Source organism: Passer domesticus, chromosome 3 (assembly GCF_036417665.1).
Source record: "Passer domesticus isolate bPasDom1 chromosome 3, bPasDom1.hap1, whole genome shotgun sequence".
Classification (NCBI taxonomy): Eukaryota; Metazoa; Chordata; class Aves; order Passeriformes; family Passeridae; genus Passer; species Passer domesticus.
The window spans coordinates 64,013,088-64,033,175 of NC_087476.1; the positions used below are offsets into that span (position 1 = coordinate 64,013,088).

General features: G+C 38.0%; 1 protein-coding gene across 10 annotated transcripts in view; it reads right to left on the reverse strand.

Annotated features, from left to right (window-relative positions):
• ARFGEF3 (ARFGEF family member 3) overlaps positions 1–20,088 on the reverse strand; it is a 96,879-nt gene that overhangs the window by 58,997 nt on the left and 17,794 nt on the right. For 7 of the 10 annotated variants that reach the window (XR_010358780.1, XR_010358781.1, XR_010358782.1 and 4 more), the window contains exons 5-9: positions 7,814–7,882; positions 5,014–5,145; positions 3,149–3,271; positions 1,638–1,680; positions 583–661 (exon numbers count right to left, since the gene is read on the reverse strand). Coding sequence is in view for 7 of the 10 variants with exons in the window: in XM_064413553.1 (XP_064269623.1) it covers positions 583–661; positions 1,638–1,680; positions 3,149–3,271; positions 5,014–5,145; positions 7,814–7,882 (446 nt within the window). In the remaining 3 variants the exon portion in view is untranslated. The remainder of the gene's footprint in view (positions 1–582; positions 662–1,637; positions 1,681–3,148; positions 3,272–5,013; positions 5,146–7,813; positions 7,883–20,088) is intronic. The other 3 variants (XM_064413557.1, XM_064413558.1, XM_064413556.1) reach the window with 2 other exon arrangements.

The window sequence follows — 20,088 nt, forward strand, 5'->3', positions numbered from 1 at the left end:
GATGCCAGTGCTATCTTTGTCTCTAGCAGTTTCTGAAAATTGTACAGCATATAACACACTGTCCATAACAACCACATTTCAAAAGTTAAGATCATACATTTTCAAGCAGGTAGAGTGTATGATATTCCTAAATTGGAGGAATTCTTTGATAGCACAAATTACTTCATTTAGATAAAGGCTGCCTAAGGACAGATTTATTAATTCTGAATATAGTATCTGTTAGGTCTTTCTATGGCTCTTGTAATTGTTACTCTCTCTATGATATTTCTTCCAGTCAGAAAAGAAAACTCCTTGGATTATTAGCATTTTGTATTAGTATTTTGCTGCTTTTTGGAAGTTACCTACAGATTAGATTTACTGGAAGCTCTGTAAAGCTGAACAGTGCACAAAGAAGGCAAATTAGCTCCTCATTTCAAGTGAGGATTAAATTAATGCATCATGAACAACACTTTCTCTAGTAAACACTTTATTTAAGCACAGCTTTACTCCGTAATTCCAGATCTACAACAGTACAATCACATACATCAGAGAAACTCTCAACCTCCAGGTAATAAATTGAAATGATAAACTTAAATAACTCACTTTATGACAGCCTGGAGCTTCTCGCAGAGCACAGTGAGGACAGATACAACATCATCACAAAGAGATTCAGCTGAAGTACCTCCAAAAAGGACAAATATCAGAGGCATTACATATGAGCAGGCTGGATAACAACATCAATTAACTGCATGGGTTTTCAGAGCTGGTCAGAGCTTCTAAATAAGGAGCAGGGCTACCAAAATTCAGAGATAAGATGCAGTAGGAAAAGTGCTACTTTGGAAAGTGATCGCCACAAAATGCAAAAGCAGCAGTATTAAACCCGGAGAGAGCACTAATTGCTTACATGCATTTACAGAAGGTTAGCTGAAATCAAATTCAGGTAATAAAATAAGTATATAATTAAATAATAAAAAGACTGGCCTCAGTTTTTTACATAGCAGCCAATTTCTGTATCTCTCCCTGTAGTTTCACTCTCTTACACATTTTCTGATGTCAGACCAACTTCTGATCTCATAAAAGAATGTTTGTGCTCTTCAAAGATTTTAGCCTCCATTCACACAAATTCTACAGAAATCCTGAGTGAAGGTCACAACCAGAGACTATTTTTCCTACTAGAAGAGTTGAAAGTTAAGCCAAAATGGGAATAGAAAAACATTCTCTTGTAAAATAATCACCTGGCAAGTAGTCATTATATAAACAATATCTTTGGCCTGAAATAGAGTAACGATTGTTTTCAGATTCCATATTCTACTCTGCAAATCTATATTATTTCAGGAAGTAAAGGCACTTACTAAAACTTTTTCCAGACCACTGCAATCCCTTAATTACAGAAGTTAGCCCCTTGAAACAATGATTTATTACTATGTTGAGTGCAATGCTGTCACCATGGTCCAAATGAAGACACAACTGGAAATATCAGGAGCTAACAGGGCAATCTCAGTTCTTATCACAAGTAACCAAGAAAGTACCAAACTATAGAGAAGTTAGAAAATCCTGAGGGTGCAACTCCCATGACAAACAGCACTGTGGTGATAAAAAGAAAGTTGAGAATAAAAAAGCTGGACTGGAAGGAGTCACTAAGAAAGTATCACAAATACCTTGACTCTTGAATTTCTGCAAGGTGTCAGGGTTTTCAACTATCTGTTGAGGAAAGACAAAGGTGGTGTAATTGGTACAAGGGGCAGAGGAAGCAATAGAAGCAATACTTTAACAGCAGAACTTGCTTAAATTCATGTCCTCTATCTGTTTTGGGCTTTTTGTTAGGGTTTTTAAGTGAACTTTTTGCAAAATATATTTAAAATTCCTTAAGATCTGTTTTAACAGCCATTTAGATTAAAGGAAATTGTATCTCATTTAGGTGAAAGTTTTGTAAGTCCTTAAGGAATTTCCTACACCTAGAACAACTCAGTAATAATTAGGCATATAAATTGCATTGAAAATAACTGAGAGAAAAGCGTAGTTTAGATTTCACAAACTACTTAGAAACCAAAATCGGTTGAGTAATAGAGAGTTTAGAACATTGACAATGTCAATGTTAACCAACAGAATTTATGGCAGCCAGGAAATGGAAATGACCTCATACATGATTTGGTTCAGCTGTGGTACAGGATTCTTCCTATCGTGCACAACAGGGTCAACCCAAACTCTCTCAAGCATCAATAACAAAATGTCAGGAACTAAATGCACTTCTCATATGCTTTTATCTACTCCTCAGCTAAGAAAATAACTAACAAAATTGAAATTGCAGACCCAAAATGTTTCTGTCTGTTTGTTTGGAGTTTTTTCTGGTAAATGCTTTGGCTAGTAAAATGAACCTACTTAGCACCAACAGGAGACAAGTTTACTTAAACTGTTTTCATCCTGCTGAGCAACTGCAAAAATAATAAATCAATCTAGTCTACTAATCCAAAATAGACACGATCATCTTAACCCAAAACAGATGTAAGGAAAACAATCTGTACAACTACAGTTCTTAAATTTTCCTGATAAATAGAAACTGACTTTTACAAATAGTACTTCTTTGACAACATGGTATTATACAAAACAGTACAAACAATATAAGAAGCCAATGTAATTCCACATGTACCCAGAACATCTGCAGTTGAAAATGTGCTGGGATGTCATTCAAACAGCTCTCATGGATTTTAATAATGAAATAATTTTTTTTTTTTGCTAACAGAGAAAAATAATTTCATAAGTTAAAATGATTTTCTATTAAAAAAGTAGAAGAAAAATCTCAACTACAGTTTCCTTCGTTGAGAATCTGTTTTCGCTACGTAAATATTTGTCATGCAAAAAGTTTTGGCAGGAGGATTTCAATACACCTTAGAAAAACAAGGAAACAAAATAAAAGAATGGAAAAGGCGGAGGCAGCCTGACATCAGGACAAAGTTTCTTCTGTTTAATGCACAGAAAAAAACAAACAAACCAGCCAACTAGAGCTGACAATGTGAGAGCTCTGAGGAGGCATAGTCAGAGCCCAAAAAGGCTTTTAAACAGGATTAATTGAGGAAGTGTCAAATAAAAGCCATAAGGCATTCAAATGAATGAGAACAAAATGCTATGCAGCCATGGACATGGAACCATTTGTTGATGCCAGAAGGCTCACCATGTTTTCCTGCTTTTGTCGTAACTGTAAAGTCAAGTCACTCAACATTTGGCTGAGGGTTGCCCGCACAGCGGTGTTAATGCTCCGCTGGTGACAGCTAGATACATATGTCTCAATGCAAACCTGATGAGGAAACAAGACAGCAGCACAAAGAGATCAACTCCCACTTACCAGGAACACTTTTTTAGGAAGATACCAAGGTCTCTCACATGCAGATAGTCAGCCTTCCTAACTATTTCTTATTGCTTTATTAGCGCATTAGAAATTTTTAGCAGTCTTGGTTGGAAAGCCAAGTAACTCATGAGTCACACAGCTGCAGGAATGGTAGGGCAAAACTGACAAAGTCTCTTGTCAAATCCAAGTGATTTGGGTACTTGTCTCACTTTGTACAGAACTCATTGAATGCTGCTTTGATTATTCATCTCTTGATACTTATTGTAACTACCTCGCTGCAAGTCTACGTCTGCAATGTAAATACCCTCCAATTCTTCAAGCTTGTTGCTTCTGATGTACAGGTATTTGTCACTTACTGTACGGTAATCATTACATACCATAACACATCTGAAAGCCTTTAAGGCCTTTCTCAACAGAGAAAATACAATAGCACCTCACCATAAACAACACAAACAATTGCTTTTTAATAACTGGCAATCCAGCAGAGGGCTCCTCTTCTCAGAGATCCCATGGGAACCAGAGCAGCAATATAAGAACACTGATGGATCATCCAGTTTCCAACTCCACACCCAGCTGCTGGCAGATCTCTGACAATGTGCTGTGCCCAGAGTCATGCTGGACTTGTGCCCCAGGTGATGTTGCACAAATGGCTGCTCAAGTGTTACACAGCTAGGATCCTGGGGACAGCACACTGCAAGGAGCAGTTTCTATCCTTCATCAGATGCTTTGCGGGAGGTGCTGGGTCTCTGTAAGACCTGCTGTGACTGGAGTAAACAGTGTAAGCACACTGCACAGTAACTACTAAGTAGATAAAAGTCTTGATGTAGCTGAGCAGGTTTGTGACAGAACTGTACAACACAGTCTTCTCAAAGAAGCAGTTTTGGCCCTTTGTCCTGCACTAAGCTTTATCATTCACAATGACCACAAGAATCCCCCAAGTCCAAACCAAGCAACCAAAAAATAAAAGTAAATGTCTGTTCACATACATTTATATTTTTCAGTTTTAGTGGTTTTATTCTGCCATTGTTTAGATATATATAGCAAGCAAGAACTGTAAATAGAAATGGAACTAGCTGCGAAAAATTATTAAAAATATTCTTAAAAATATAAATATGTAGTATAAATTATATGCATAAGGAGTATACAGAAATGCATCTGGTGTATTTTTGAATGAGAAGGATATTATATAATGCAAAGTCATTTTTACTGTTCCCTAATGAGGATGAGTTTTTAAGAGGGGAAAAATTAAAGTGATCTGTTTATATAGCCTGATCAGTACTGACATAAGTACACAAACAAGACTCTTGATTGTTTCTAACTTTTATTGAAATGAAACCAAGCTGTCAATAAGTCAGTGATGAAGATGTTCTTGTAAATTGGCCTGGACCAATTCTGCCCATCATTCAGCTATCCCTTGAACCCCAGTGGACAAAATAACCCTGTTAAAGCACAGCCCTTCACAGAGGCCAAACCATTCCAGTGCTGCTGAGATAATTCTTTTTGAACTGTAAGCCTTCTTCTAGAGTACCTGAATTAAATAATGAAGTACCATTCTTAGAGGTAGGCTGACTATCTGGAAAGAGCATGTTTGATACCTCCTTCTCTCCCCTCCCCACGAAAGCTATTAAGCAAACAATACTTGAGTTGCAATCTTACAGAAGGCCTGTGTTCTAAATGGCCGGGCAAGGTACCTTTTGAAAAGCCACTGATGAAGAAGCAGCAGTAAAAGTGCAAGAGCTCAGGGCTCCAAAGAGGTGTGCAATGGACATTTTGATCATTTCATGCACTCGGGGACTTCCAGCTCTATGGCATGCAAAACACAACTAAGAGCAAAACACAGAAGGGTTAGCTAATGAAACACAAGAGAGTTACACAAAATAAACCTCCAGAAGGCACACTGGAGCAACAAACACACACATAAAAACAAGCAACAGCATCAACTAAATTTTCTTGCAGGTGTCTAGGCAAGCATGGGAAGGTGCACAGGGCAAGATTTAATCTATTTTTAATACCACTAATCTATTTTCAATACTATTAACAGTTAGGGCACAAATTATAGTAATCTTCAAATTGGATGCTTCCTTAATTTGAAGCTGATAAGGTGCAGAATGATTTCAAGTGCCATTTTTTCGTACACATGAATTGCAAACAATCAGGCAATGCAAAATGGCCAGACTGTAGCTTTGTTTGTCAGAGAGAGTCCTCAGGGAGTTCCAGCAGTAATGAAGGCAGCACCTTTCTAATCCTGCAGTGGTTCTACTTGCTACAGGGTGCAGGCAAGGAAAACTGAGGGACTGACTTGGAAAGAAATGTTAAATAGCATGGGCACTGGAACAGGAAGCTCCTTTTTGCCACCTTTCTCTTAGAGCATATTAGAAGGTTAATCAAATGCTGAACTGAGAAATTATTTTCTATTTCCTATTGCTTATACATTGGATAGTTCAGATACAAAGCCATAGTGATGCCAGCTGTTAAAGTCTTTGCCTTACCTAAAGCCTGGACAGGAGGAACTTGTGGAAACATGTATGTGCCTGGTAGGATTTGCTATTTAGAAAGACCTAGGCTATTTAGAGAAACCTGAGGCAGTATTTTCTCAAGAAGTGTGGAGAAAATAACTGTACCCCCCAACACTCCAAATAGAGGCAAGTACACTCTGTATTACTGCTTGTTCCAATTCATTGAAGGAAATGAGTTTTGCTTGCTTTGCCTGCACATCTCACCATGCATTAGAGTCTTGTTCACCATAAAAGAAAAGAACTAGTATTGTCCTAATTTGTATCAGTACACTAGCAAAGCTTTTTAAAAACCAGATTGGCCTTCTGAGAATAAAAGTGATGTGCAACTACCAAAACCAGCAGAGTTTCACATCAATCTGTGAAAGATAACTGCCAATTTTCAGAATGCTTTTGATGAATAACAACCCTGTTTAAAGAGAAAACAGAAAATATTATTTCTGATTATTTCTACAGTTTATACCACATAGACCATGACTGATTGACCATTTCCCCCCAGTCTCAGGTAGTGCTCTTAAAGACTGAAAGCTGAAGGGTTCAAAGTCATTAAATGCTTTTGCCAGCAAGCACTTTGCTTAATCTCAAGCTCTTTACCTACAGCCAAGAGATGCACTAAGCTGAATTCATCAGCTTTTGCCTCGCATGTTAGGAAGTCTGTGAGAAATGTGCGAAAAATTGCAGTAGGGGAAATAATCTGTATTTTTTTTTCAGTGTGTGACACTGACAAAAAGAGGGTTTAGTAAAAATTTAAAAATTGTGGCTTGCTTTAAGTAGCAATTCAGTTCATCCATGCTGCAGTATCTACAGATGGGGCTTACAAAGACCTCCAAAAATAGCCACGCCTTATGGTCTCACCTAGCACAAGAGAAACCAAAATCTAAGCTGTGCTAATCTAGAATGATTACTATCTTTTTCATCTGGTATATGTAATATATATGAACTATTTATGTTGTATCCTTGCCTTTTAAAACCCTTTTTTCTTTTACAAAATGGAGGTAATTTTCTTTGGTTCCCTGTTATCCCTACAGCTCCTTTCTAAGCTTCTGATAAGATAAGGCCAGTTTTATTCTTGAACTCAGAAAATACTGTAACTTCCAGCTAAAGTAAGCTATTTTCACATGGGATTTTTGTTTTTACAAAAAAATCCCACCCCAAATAACAAAAACTGAGAAGTAACATATCTCTAAATGTCTACAGACACTTGGGAGTGTAGGACATGTAAGTAACATTTACATTCCTTCATGGATAATAGCTCTGCCCATACCATGTTAACAATGTAATTTTATAATAGATTCTGCACACAGCAGTGTGTGCTGCACAGGAAGATTAAGTGTTCCTGTGCATCTTCTCTAAGCTGAACAAACAGCCCATAGCTTGCAACACACTACTAAAAATATCACTCACCTACAAAGGCTCAGGTAATATGCCTGCAAGTATGTTTTTCTACAACCAAAGCTCCTTTACAATTTAATTCAGACTAAAATCTAATGGAATAAAGGGAGTAGAGTTACTAACAACCCAATGGAGCAAGGGGCATTATAAATAATTTACTTGGATGTGTCAAGAAAGAGGAACATTGAGGTACTTATGCTAACATGGCACACTATGGCTTATAAACTTGTCTTGAGGAAACCTCATTAGTGTTAGAGTTGCAACCAGTAGGAAATCAGCACAGTGCTGTTTTATGAAGAACTAAAAAAAATTTTCTATTGCAAAAAGCAAAATAAATATGAGAAGTAGTAAATGTGCACTGCTATAATGTACAATTATCAGTCAACTTCCAACACTGCCTTCCCATGCAGGCCCAAACGTGCCCAACTTGCAACTATTTCTTCACACTAGGCATAAGGTAATACCAGTCCTAATGATGGTAGATGTGCTTTAGACTGGCTCAGTTTCAGGATACATATGGAAGACACACTCTAGGTAGTGGGGAAAGGGTAAGTAACACAAGCTGTGGTATAAAAGAGGCACTTACCTCAGCAATCTTCAACACCGAACTCCCATTCAGCTCGAAGGTGGAGGTATATGTTATACAGAGCAAGACCTTGCACCAAAAGAGAGGAAATTAAAAAAATTAACTTTCAGCCATTATTGACTCTCATTCCCACGCATGTGCTCCTAGCCACAACTCCTTCCAACTTTGAGAAACAGCATCAGAAACTTCTTAGCACCATGTGTTATTGGGATAGAGGAGATCCTTCTGAGAAGCTGCATCTGTTGCCCCCAGAGGCACCACCCAGTGGGTTACTTATTGCTGTCTCCTACACATGACCACCAAAAGGAAGACAATCCAGTGATCAACTCTGGCCTTGGACCCCTATTCATATTTTAACCACAAGGTTTGCATGATTTATAATAAGTCCTTCCATTAATTTCTCTCAATATAACAAAAGAGGAAGGAAAAATGCATACAATGCAAGTTATTACTTAAGTGGCACAGACAGATCAGTATTATGTGAAACAAGCCATTAATTACTGCCTGAGGATTTCCCAGCACAGGATACTTCCACTAAATGTATTACAGTCACTTGACAATGAGCAGCTAAAAAACAATCCATAAGCCCCAGTTCATGAAGGGAGGCTTGTTCTGTCCTGAATTCAGCAGGAAGTATAAGACACTAAAAGACCAACTAGGGTAAATGGGTCAGTGAGGAAATGTGGTGAGAGGTGCTGTGGTGTGATGCCTTCTGTGTATGGAGATGTCTTCCTTCTTTCCTGCCTTCCTTTCCAATCTCTTCTGCTTTACAGAAGACAGAGTCTCAGCTACTGTTCTCTCTCCTTCAAAGCATAAAATCCCTCCAGTACCAGAATTTATGTTTGGCTTGTTCTGAAATAGTATGGGTTTCTTGGGATAACTCTACCAGCAAACATCAAATCACATTAACACTAATGTATTGGTCCCAACAGCTTCTCAGCCCTACTCAGAACTACTGTAATCTGCTTCACAAGGAAGTCTGGGACATCAGATAAGTCAACATTAATGGCTGTCAACTAGAAGCAAAGTACAGAAGAGTCTGTCCAGAGGTGAGTGCAACATTTTCCTGAAGAAGGACATAAATAAATTGTTTAGCATTTTGAGAGTCATACTGAAAAGTTATGATACACTGAAATGCACTGCACCTTTACAAGTGTTTTTCTTAGCAGAAAACCTGTATTTCACTACAGGATGTCAGACCTTACTCTAAGGTTGTAGGGTTTTCTGTTTGTTTGTTTGTTTGTTTGTATTTTTGTTTTGTATATAAAATACCAATAAGGCGCTTGATCCTGTTCTTACAAAAGATGATTTTACTAGAAAAAGTGTTCCAAGTAAACCATTGTGTAATGGCAATTTTACACTTTTCTGTATATGATATCTTGATTTGACTCTCAGTCCTTCATAAATAGAAGCTGAATAATGTGGATAAATACTAGAGGTAGTGACAACAGAAAAGGGCACACTGCTTTTATGAATTACACTAGTCCTGCACTAGAAAGTCTTCTTTAGATATTTAGCATTTATCTTTGGAGCAAAGTTTATGAGCCAAATTCCTTCTTCATGGTTTCTCTTTTCTTTGAAATTGACAAAATGGAATTTCTTAAAAGTGTTATACAGCCACCTCAATACTACAAGGAGAGATACAAGCTACACAGCACCTGAACTTGCCAGAGAAAGCAAGCTAATTCTAACTACAAACAATTAAGAATGCTGTACTTTGTATTTCTTGACAGGAACTCCACAAATTTCTCTGCAATCCATAACATTTACTGGTGCATGCACAAGTGCCAGTGAAAAGGAACTGTGGTACCTTTCTTCCTGTCCCCAGAACAAATTCTATAGAACAACAGGAAGGTAAATAAAAACTCTGTCTCATATGTCTAATAAATACATAAGTTATAAGGGCTGTTATTTCCATCTGCTGCTCAGTCCATATGTGAAAAATTTAAAACTCTGAAGCCAAACAATTTTGTTTAGCACTAACTATATTCTTAACTATTGGCCAGCCTCACAGTCAGCTGTGGGGCCTCACTTTCTCAACTATTAATTACACTGAAATTTTATTGACATTTCTAACAGCTGTGAGAGCTCAGCAGCTGGCTAAAATATATATTCAGTACTCAAGGAAAAACTGATTTGTATCCTCCAGACACTGCTGTGTAAAACACAGGTGTAGAACACAGTTCCTAAACACGGAGAGACAAGTGTTACCTCCCACTGACAAATCTCTTCTTATCACACTAAGAACCACGATGGACATCCATTACTAATCCTATTCAGTGGTTTGTGTGTCCTGATTTTCCCTACTTGTAAAACCTTATTTACTTCATGTGATTTTCTGCTCTCTTGTCCCATCCTGGCTTTGTAGAATGTGTTACTATCTAATGTTTTCCACAGATCAAAACCTGGATGCCAATACACTACAATGCATGGAAGGACACACCAGTTCAAGCATTCTTTTAAGCCTTTGCTCTTCAAAATCTCGTTCTTCCCTCCTTTTCATTTTTATTTTTTAATTACCATCTTTTATAGAGCTGAATTGTGAAAAGTCAGTGCATATGTATATATACACTCACATATATATATTCCTTTCTGTCACAAATGCCAAAAACCTGCATGCAACATGTGAATGATATACACATCAGAGATCAAGCTCAGTAAGGAAGTGATGATCAAAACTTTGCTATGAAGCAAAAGAGAATTTCAGCAAAAAGACTGCTACGTTTTGACTGCTGTTCTTTGTAAAAAGTAAGATCTGGGAACCCACTAGATAGAGAAAGGGCATACGATCTGATGGAATCAAATGACAGAAGCACAAGTTATCAGCCAGTATATTCTCAGCTTACTCCACTGCTACCACATTCCCTCACAAATAATTTGTAAGTTCTGAAACACATCTCTGACCAATACATAAGACTGCTCTCAGCTATGATTTCCATCAGCACCGCTGCAGGGCTCATTTACAGTCATGGCAACGATCCAAACACTTAACTTGCATGTTTTCCCTTTTATGTGGAACAAACAGGAAGACAGCAGGCTCCTCTCTTAAATTACTGGATGAAAAATGGGACTTAAAACCAACCAAACAAAACCAAACTTAATAATTCCAATCCACTGAAAACACTGAGTCTCCAGACAGGATACCCCCACAGACTGCTTAACTATTCATGATACTAACTCAAGCAATCTGTATTTAAAAAAAAACATAAAGAAAAGAAAGATAGAGGCTTTCTTGGGCAATAACATATTTTTGCAAGCACTGGTATGGAAAGCAAAAACAACTACAAAGCAGTTCCTAATAACTAGAAAGCAATTCCAGTAAAAAACAAAATTGAAAATCAGCTTTTACTGATTGGTATGGACTCTAAACCACATTTTGTTTTTTCTTTCTTTTTTTTTTTTTAAAGAAGGAACTTATATGACTGTAGAGATAGTTTCAAAGTTACACAGCTTCCAGGATTTTTAATTGGCATGCATTATCTTGCAAATGCCCAAAGACATCACATTTCTATAAATGGTTTATTCATAATGAAAGTATTTATTTTAGTAACTGTTGAAGCTCTGACCATCATGGAACAAGAAATATAATTCCTACTCCCTGGAGTCCCAGGATACAGTCCCAAATGTAGTATAAGAGCATGCACATGGGTAGTTTTCACAATAAGTAGAAACAAAACCAAAAAACTCTGCTTCTGATATGTCAATTGAAACAAAATGTACAGGAAACAAAATGAAGCTCAATGTCATTAAACTGACATCACAATGTCTACCCATCCTGTGCCATGTGCACTAGGATGACCCTTCTTGAGCAGGGAGATTGGACCAGATGACCACTGTGGTCCTTTACAACCTTACCCGTTCTGTGATTCTGTGTGATTCCACACTTTAATGGTCGGATGGGGATTTGAACAACCTGGTCTAGTGGAAGATGTCCCTGTACATGGCAGGGGCATTGGAACTAGATGAACTTTAATGTTCCTTTCAACCCAAACCATTCTGTGATCTCTTGAAGAGGAAAACAGTGGGAACGTTTTTAGATTGCAAGGCTGCCTAGCAGTGCTAGCCAAGTCCCTTAAGTGCCTAGTACATATCTGTAGCACAAAGCAATTTTCACATTGAAGGGCTTATGGTGGAGGCACATGAAATAAGCACAGTGTGTAGGAAAGCAAGCAAAAAAGAGAGAAAAGGTTCAAAACTTTACAACTCACAAAGAAAACTATTCTGCAACCACCTATAATCCCTTTGTGGGATTTGTAAAAGAAGTCTTTCCTGACTTACTTTATTTGCAGGCTAGTAAACTTGGATGCAATGTGTGTCAGGTGATTCTCACATCCTGCCCCTCGGAGGAAATCCCTGGTAGGAAGCACTTTACCTCATTCACTAGTCTGACATTTAAAGTCATCCAGTATTTCTGCAAAGTAGTTTGGACAGGAGGTGTCCCCCTATTTGTCAGAATAACTGGTAACCTGCTCATGTCGCACTCTTTGGCCTTGAAGGAAAACAAGGGCAAGAGAAACAAAGCACATTAATGAAGTCATTTACACTGTGTCACCATGTGTCACTGTACCAAACAGCAGATTTTAATCATGGAGAGAGAGGAGTGTGTCTGCTATGAATTAGTAAACCCATAAATGCTGCTCAGCACTATGAATGCACCAGGGCTTCAGACATAAGGACTATATCTGGTACATGAGAACCTCACACATCATTAGCAATGACATGCTGAGTGCTCCGAGAAGAAAATGCCCATTTAGTTCACTGGATTAAAACAGAACTGCTGCTGTACACTATTTATGGTGGCATGAAACCAAGTGAAACTTCTGCTTATGTAGTACAGTCATAGAAGGGAAATAAATTATTCAAAGTTTAATAGATACTTAACAGTGTTTGTCAACATTCTGACAGGGGGTTTTATCTTTAGAATTTTAACAATTAAAGACAGGGAAAAATAAAGAAAAAGGCTGAACAGCAGTACTAGTATGACATTTCCTCCTTTACAGGTTACGACTTATTCAGGTATACTGCATTACTTTACAAATTATACTGTGCAAATCTGAGTAAAACAAAAAGTGAAAAAGGAGAAATACCTAACTGGAAAACACCAACAAACAGTTTAAAGAGTTCTCAAATAAAAATGGAAGCTTCATGCACCAATTACTAAAATGATTCAAAAGGATGTCAACACATGGATGTAAGTAGAGCTAGAGCTGTCAAGGAAAAAAAGAACTGGTGTCTCCCCTGGGCAGAAAATGCTGACATTTATATTCTTGACAACGAGAGAATTTTTTGGACAGGGGAGAGATAAGAGAACTCCCTTGCTCTCAGATAATGCAAAACTGTAACAGGGAAATGTTTGGCATGGCAATGTACTTTACAACAGCTGATTTAATATTACTGTTTCAAGTCACTAGATTAATTGGCAAGAAGTTAGCCTCAAGACAACCTAGGAAGTGGTGTCCCACAGGCTGTCTGGCCTGCCAGAGGATTTTACCCTATCCCAGACCATAACCTGACCTTCATCCAGGAAAGTGATGTTAAAAAGCCAGATAACCTGGTTTTGTGGTTGCATCACCAACTGCCATGTCACATACAGTTTCTCTATCTTTTTCCTCTCTTACATGAGACATGAGAAGCTCCAGGGGAGAGGACCCAAGGAGCTGGCTGGCAGTGACAGAACAGCTTATTGGGACACAAGTTCTCCCCTCAGCTGCCCCCAGGACCAGGTGGTGCTAACAGCTATGGCAGCAGTGGCCCTAATCATGGGATGCTCACAAGCAAGAAGGTCTAAACTGGGTGCATCTGTGCACAGCTGGGGCACACCTGCAGTACGGGTACAACTGCATGAAAAAGCTATGGCAAGTGACCCTTTCATGCCACTGTTGTGTGGCCACTGTGGTTGGCAGAACTTGCCACTGTCACCACCAGTAAGCATTAATGTCTGGCAGCTGGCAAAAGACTAAAAGGCTATAAGTCAAAGCTAAAGGGTTTCTGTATTTGGGGTTCTGATCATATAATGTCTTTGCAATTCATTTTTGTAATGGTTAAGTGAATTCCAGGTTCTTGGTATATGTGTCAGACTAAAAAAAGTCTATAAGAACTTGCACTTCCACACTTGATAGGTGTGAAATTACACTTTACAGAGCTAGGGACTTGCTGCTTTTTGGTTGATGCCAACGATTTTGATTATGCCACACCAAATGTGACAGTTCCAATGTGACAGAATGAGCATGTTCTCTATCTGAAAACACCTTCATAACCTCACAACTCTGAGACAGTTAAAATTTTTGCACTAGAATTTCTTCAGGAAAGAAACTAAGCCAACTTTTATATCCTGCAACTTTTAAGCTGACCAACACTTGGCTTAGCTTTTGGAATTATACATCTGATGAAACCCACAGAGGTTGTTCAGGGGTAGAATTCAAGCCCAGAATGGTAGTGAGGAACAAGGTTTCATTATAGAGATACTGCATTCACTACTGAGTGGTTTAGGCAGTTATCCTCCAGCATCTATTTGGCCACATTCAGGCCATTACCATTACCATTTTTTTGGATTCCTTAAGGAGAAAGCTCTGCTATTTAATTCAAGCCTGGTTTTGGCTACAATGACCAGGTGCCTAAGAACCAGGGGAATTCTTTAATCACAGTACTAGGCATTTACTATAGTTCTAATTAACTCAGGAAAGGATGAGCTTATCTTGTAGTCCACAAGGTCATTCAATCCATTGGAATTAACCTGGTTACTTATAACTAAGCCATGAATAAAATGACTTTCAAAAATAACCAGAAAGAAGTAAAATGAGACAAGCAAACCCAAGAGGGTCTGGATTTGTAATTGGCCTACATTGCAAAAATATAACTTATGAAAAGGCTAAGCACTAAGAACTCTAGATAGCATTTCTCAGCAGGACTGATCTTAAAAAAAAAAAAAAATTATTTGCATGATACTGTGCAAGTCTTTACAGAATCCCCTCTTTAACAGAGCAGATGCTAACACACCTCCATTTGATTTTCCAGTTCAAGACAAAGCAGAAAAGTTGTAAATTATATTCAACTAAGCATAACCACATTGTATTTGGAAAAATATATTTCATAAACATTAACCTTAAAACGATAAGAAGATATCATTTATTAATATTCAAGAAAATTGTTTAGAATATCATCATGCAAAGAGACTTGGATTGTACAGTTGTGTTGTGTCAACATTTTGGAGTTGGAGTAATTTTTCAAATTGTTCTCTGTCTTGGAGGGCCAAAGACGTGCTCAAGCAGCAACAAAGTTCCTGACAAGTTTTCTCAAATAATTAACTGTAAGTTTTGCTTGGTTGGTCAAGCACAGTTCAGTTTCATTCAATATTTGCAACAGATCAGGACTACCTCCCTGAACCTGTAACAACGTGGTTGTACAGACCCTAAAACAGGTCAGCTATCACTGTTTTAAAAACTGAAAACTAAGGCAAAAAAAATTGTCATTAAACTTTCTCAGACTCCTTGTAGACTTTCAATAATGACCTTCTCAAGTGACAATTTGACCACGTAACTGGAGTCCTATCAATTTAATTAGTTATTACAGATATAAATTAATAAAACTAGGAGATGAGTCTTAGCTCTCAAAGCATCACTTTGCACCTTTAAAGCATTATGGTAGCAATCTTGGGAAGAACAGTTGCTAATACCCAACCTAAAGACAGTCTATCCTTACACAAACTAAGTTTTACCACAGAACTCTAAGTCAGATTTCAGTTCCAAATATATCCAAAATGAAAACTGAAATCACAAAGAGAGCTGTCTACCATTATTACTGGAAAGCTCCCAAATGCTGTATTAATGGATCAGTGAAAAGACAAAGAGAAAAGATTGCCTTGACACAGCAGATTTAGCAAGGGTTCATTAAACCTCATTCACAGACAAAATAGACTTCTGGCTGACTCCTCACTGAAAGCCTACAGAAGAAAAATCCTAAAGAATTTGCCCATCTGCAAGAAATACACCTAATCCACAAACAAATGCAAGTTGGAGTCACTGGGAATAAACTAGTCTTTCTTAAATGAAGCTGCTGTTTGCCATAGACAATAGGTAAATGATGGGAACTAGAAGAGTCTTCCCTTTAGATCAACTTTGGAAGATTATTTTTTGGTTTCAAAGCAATCCTCAAGTCTATTCAAAAACCACCACAAGTGAGGTAGCTGCAACTCAACCGTGAGAAGTCTTCTCAGATGTAGTAAGAAATAAAGCTTGGAATCTTCACTGGCAGAAACACAGTATATATTCATAACATGCCCAGCATATAACCATTAATTAGAACAGTGAAATAAAGAACAAGTATTTGGAAAAACATCAAATCGAAAAACTGAGTTCCTTTCACAAGAGGTCATTATTCCTTTTCTTGCTTGAAAATCTCTGTCCTGCAATTTCCCAGGAAATCTGGACACACACTGGACTGAAATGCACTGAATTACAAGTGACAAGGCTGTCTCTGTGACTGAAGAAAACAAAAGGATGCAGTAGAAAGGGAAATCTTACACGATAAATTACACCTTTGTCCTAAGAGCAACTTTCTTATCTCAGTACCTATTATATTACAGTGTATCTGGTTTATCTGGAGAATGTATTTCTAGAGTGTATCTGGTTTGTCCGAAGAATTGTTTCTGTGTGAGGACTCATCTAGTGATTTGGAACTCTTCATTAAATATTTTTTGTTGTTATCTAAGAATAATGTTATCACAGTCAGATATAAGTACTGCATTATTAAAAAGGTGGTCAACTCATAAATGAAAGTGACCATAACATGCATGAGAAGTAAGGAAAAAGAAAAAAAGAAGGAAAATATCCAAGTGTCTCTGCTGTTTAGGATTCCTTCCATACTTCCCACTTCCTCAATATTTGGCTTCAGCTCCTTGGTGCCACAGTTACATTCAAAGCCTAATTGTAGTCTTTCCCGGCGGGACAGCACTTTATGAGTCAGGGCTAGTAATGAAAAATTACCAAAAACTCAAACAGAGAACATAAAAATCACAGAATTGATGAGGTTTGAAGTGACTGCAATCCAGAGGTTCAGCTATAGATTAGATTCCCCATGTCCTTTTCCACTGCTGATCTGACAATACCTGACCGTGCTTTTGTCAATACTGTATGTATTCCTCCAAGCAAAGGTCTAACTGCACAAAGTAGAAGTACTTCAGCCATTTTAAAAACACTTAAAGCCAGAATTTAAAAGCATCAAGCCAGGGAGAGGAAAAAATCAGGATCCCCTGACTCCACAACTGAACTCAAAAGCGAGTATTAATCTTCAGTCCAGAACACGTCCCCTTTCTGCTGCAGAGTATCTACAGCTTGTTTGTCTAGTGCTTAACAAACAACAAAATGTCCCCACCCTTCAATGTGAGAGACACCCTTTCATTTCACTCAATTTATAACATGGCACTGCGTCACACAACAAAATTTTTCCCACTTCTGTGCCAGCACCACTGCATGGTCATGTTCATCCAAGGAAAGTGCTAAATTACTGTCCCCCTGATTTTTTCTATGCATCTGCAGCTGTAGAAATAGAGCAGTGAGTCACTTTGGTATCTCACTGATAAAACATTGCATTTGATTAGCAATCAATATATCTCTTCCTTCCCACATGAATATTCTAAAGAAAATATAAAACGATAAATATTTAATTATTCCATTTGAAACTGAAGTTATTGATGTATAACAAAATCATCAGCAAGGTCCTGTATGATTGTGTGATTTTTCCTTTCCACTAATACAGCCAGTTGAGCATAGTAAACCACAAACTGGTAACATACATGCTAGAAGGCTTTTCATTCTTATGGCAACAAAGATGACAACAACAAAGATGAATACTAAAGTGGCCTTGTGTCAGATACACTATTGTCTCCAGTCAGACTTCCTGAATTATCTCAGTATCTTTTAATATAAATTAAAGCACCTAAATAACCTCACTTTAGTCCCTGGTGTGAAAATACTAATAAATCTCTACCATAAAATATGTCAGAGATACAGAGAATACACAGACTGGTAGTAATTGAGATATTCTAAAGAAATATTTGGCTTAGCAGTTAAATAGCATACATGTCTGAATATAAAATTTATATACCCAGACAGCTTGCTTTGATATGTGGGAAATCAAAGCCAGTTAGTACACCTGTGTTTGTTATTTGTGCCCATTCATGTCAAAGAGAAACCACAGCCTTTCCCCCTGCCTCACTGAAAAGATCACAGCCTTTTTTGGGCATAAAAGTGCTGTTGGCATAAGAATTACCTAGTGATTAGCAATTACAGGGGTGTTCTCCAAGAAAAATAAACAAGGACTTCAGAGTATCACTTCTGTTCTGGAAATTCAAGGGAGGAATTTCCCCATATAATGACTACATGAAAAACCTTTCTAAAGAGAAAGGCACATTCCCCAACAGATATTCAGAGGAAGCAGAGAGTCAATCCAAGTTTATGCAAAGGTAAGAGGTACCTCACCTAGCACAGAGGAGAGAGATAACATAAGAGGGGAAGGCTTTAAGTTCATCCTGACAGTTGCATTTGGGCAGTTTAAATCTTCCCTGGCTGCCCAGGATGCACTCAGGAGTCACAATCCCCAGCCCTGGCCTTCAAGCCTGAATGCTATCAGAGTGTTGGTTTTGTGATTCTCCAATCTGGCAACCTGCAGAGCCTTCCATGACTCTCACCCTTAAAAATCAGGAGGATTTGGTACCTAGCCATAAATTAGTCAATGTCCTTCCATTTTTAAAACAGAGGCCCCACCTGTTTGCTTTTTTTCAGTTCCAGAAGAGATCCAGCTAGCACTCTTCTCCATTTATTTACAGCAACCATTACAGCTACTCATACCATTCCTGTTTAAGGATGGCCCTTCACAATACTGGCCATGCTCTAAAAGTGTGTGAGTCAAGGCAACTAACTGCCCTTGCACCTCTTTCCTTTCACTGCCAATTCCAACATGCAGACATCTGAATGTAAAAAGCATCTTTACAGAATGCCCTCCTCAGCTAATTAGATGTCAACAACAAACCATTAACATAAATATCCAGGACTTTTTTTTTGAAAGTATGGGAAGTGTGAATTTCTGGTATACTCTTACTGGGAACAGCAGGACATATTTTGGATAGGACTTTGAAAAAAAACCCCAAACACATTTAAATTATTTAGGAGCTTACACACCAGCAACTTACAGTGAATTCTGCACTCCTGCATGTCTACTTTCACACTGATTTTGCATGACTAAAAGCTTGTGTGTAATCTTTGATGGTTGCATTCTTAATACCTGTGAGACTGGTGCAACTGTGCAGTGAGTCACAAAGAACCAGGCTGACACCACAGCTGACACAGTTTCACACAAACCTGCTCACACTCAGGAGTGTCTATCTGCACTAGATAAAGATGTATTTTATCTCCTCTAGATGGAATAACACAGTCTAATGTACAATCATAAGCTGTCTGGAGGACACATTTTAGCAGCTCCAAGGACATAAACACATTGCTGAAACCAGATGCTGAAATCCCTCTCCTTCCCCTCTAAAGGCTTTAGCCATTCATCAGGCCTGGGTTAGCTAACAACATTTTCAAGTGTTGCAATGGCATTTGTAACCTTCACGTTACAATCTGAAGAGATGTCTGCTTGATTTGACTATCAGGCAAGGCTCAGATCTAATAACTGTCCTGATTACAATATGTTTTGGCCCTCTGGTCTCTTGAAATATTTAAATCAAAATAGAATTTTGCTTTGCTCTCAGAATGGGAAGTTGAAGTTGTAGCCCGATTTTTACCATACACACATTTTGCTCAGGATGTGCAGATCAAAATTTCACTCACTGAAATTAAGGCAATGTTCTCTTTTCTCTTTTGCACTTAAACTGGAACTGAACATGTTTTTCTAATTTAAAAAAAAAGCATACATAAATACAATGTTTTGGCTTGGGTTTTTTGTGGTTTGATGGTTTGAAATTATATTTGCTTCTCACATGTCAAGACAACTTGAGATGATATTTACTCAGAACTGTAGAAAAATACAGTGTTCACATTCTTAGTGTGTGGGCTTTGCCTCGCAGATGTACATTCAGGCTTTCAAAGAAACTGTGCATGCAGATTCTGAATCTGTAACACTCAAGAATGTAAAAAAAGCGACTTGCAAAAAATTACTGCATTCCAAGAAGATCCTGTTGGTTCAGTAGGGCAAGTACTTAACTCTTCCCCTTTCCCTCCGTAGAGACAAAAGGGGCAGGAAGGAGGTGTAAGGGGTCAGGAATGCCGAACAGGGTGTCA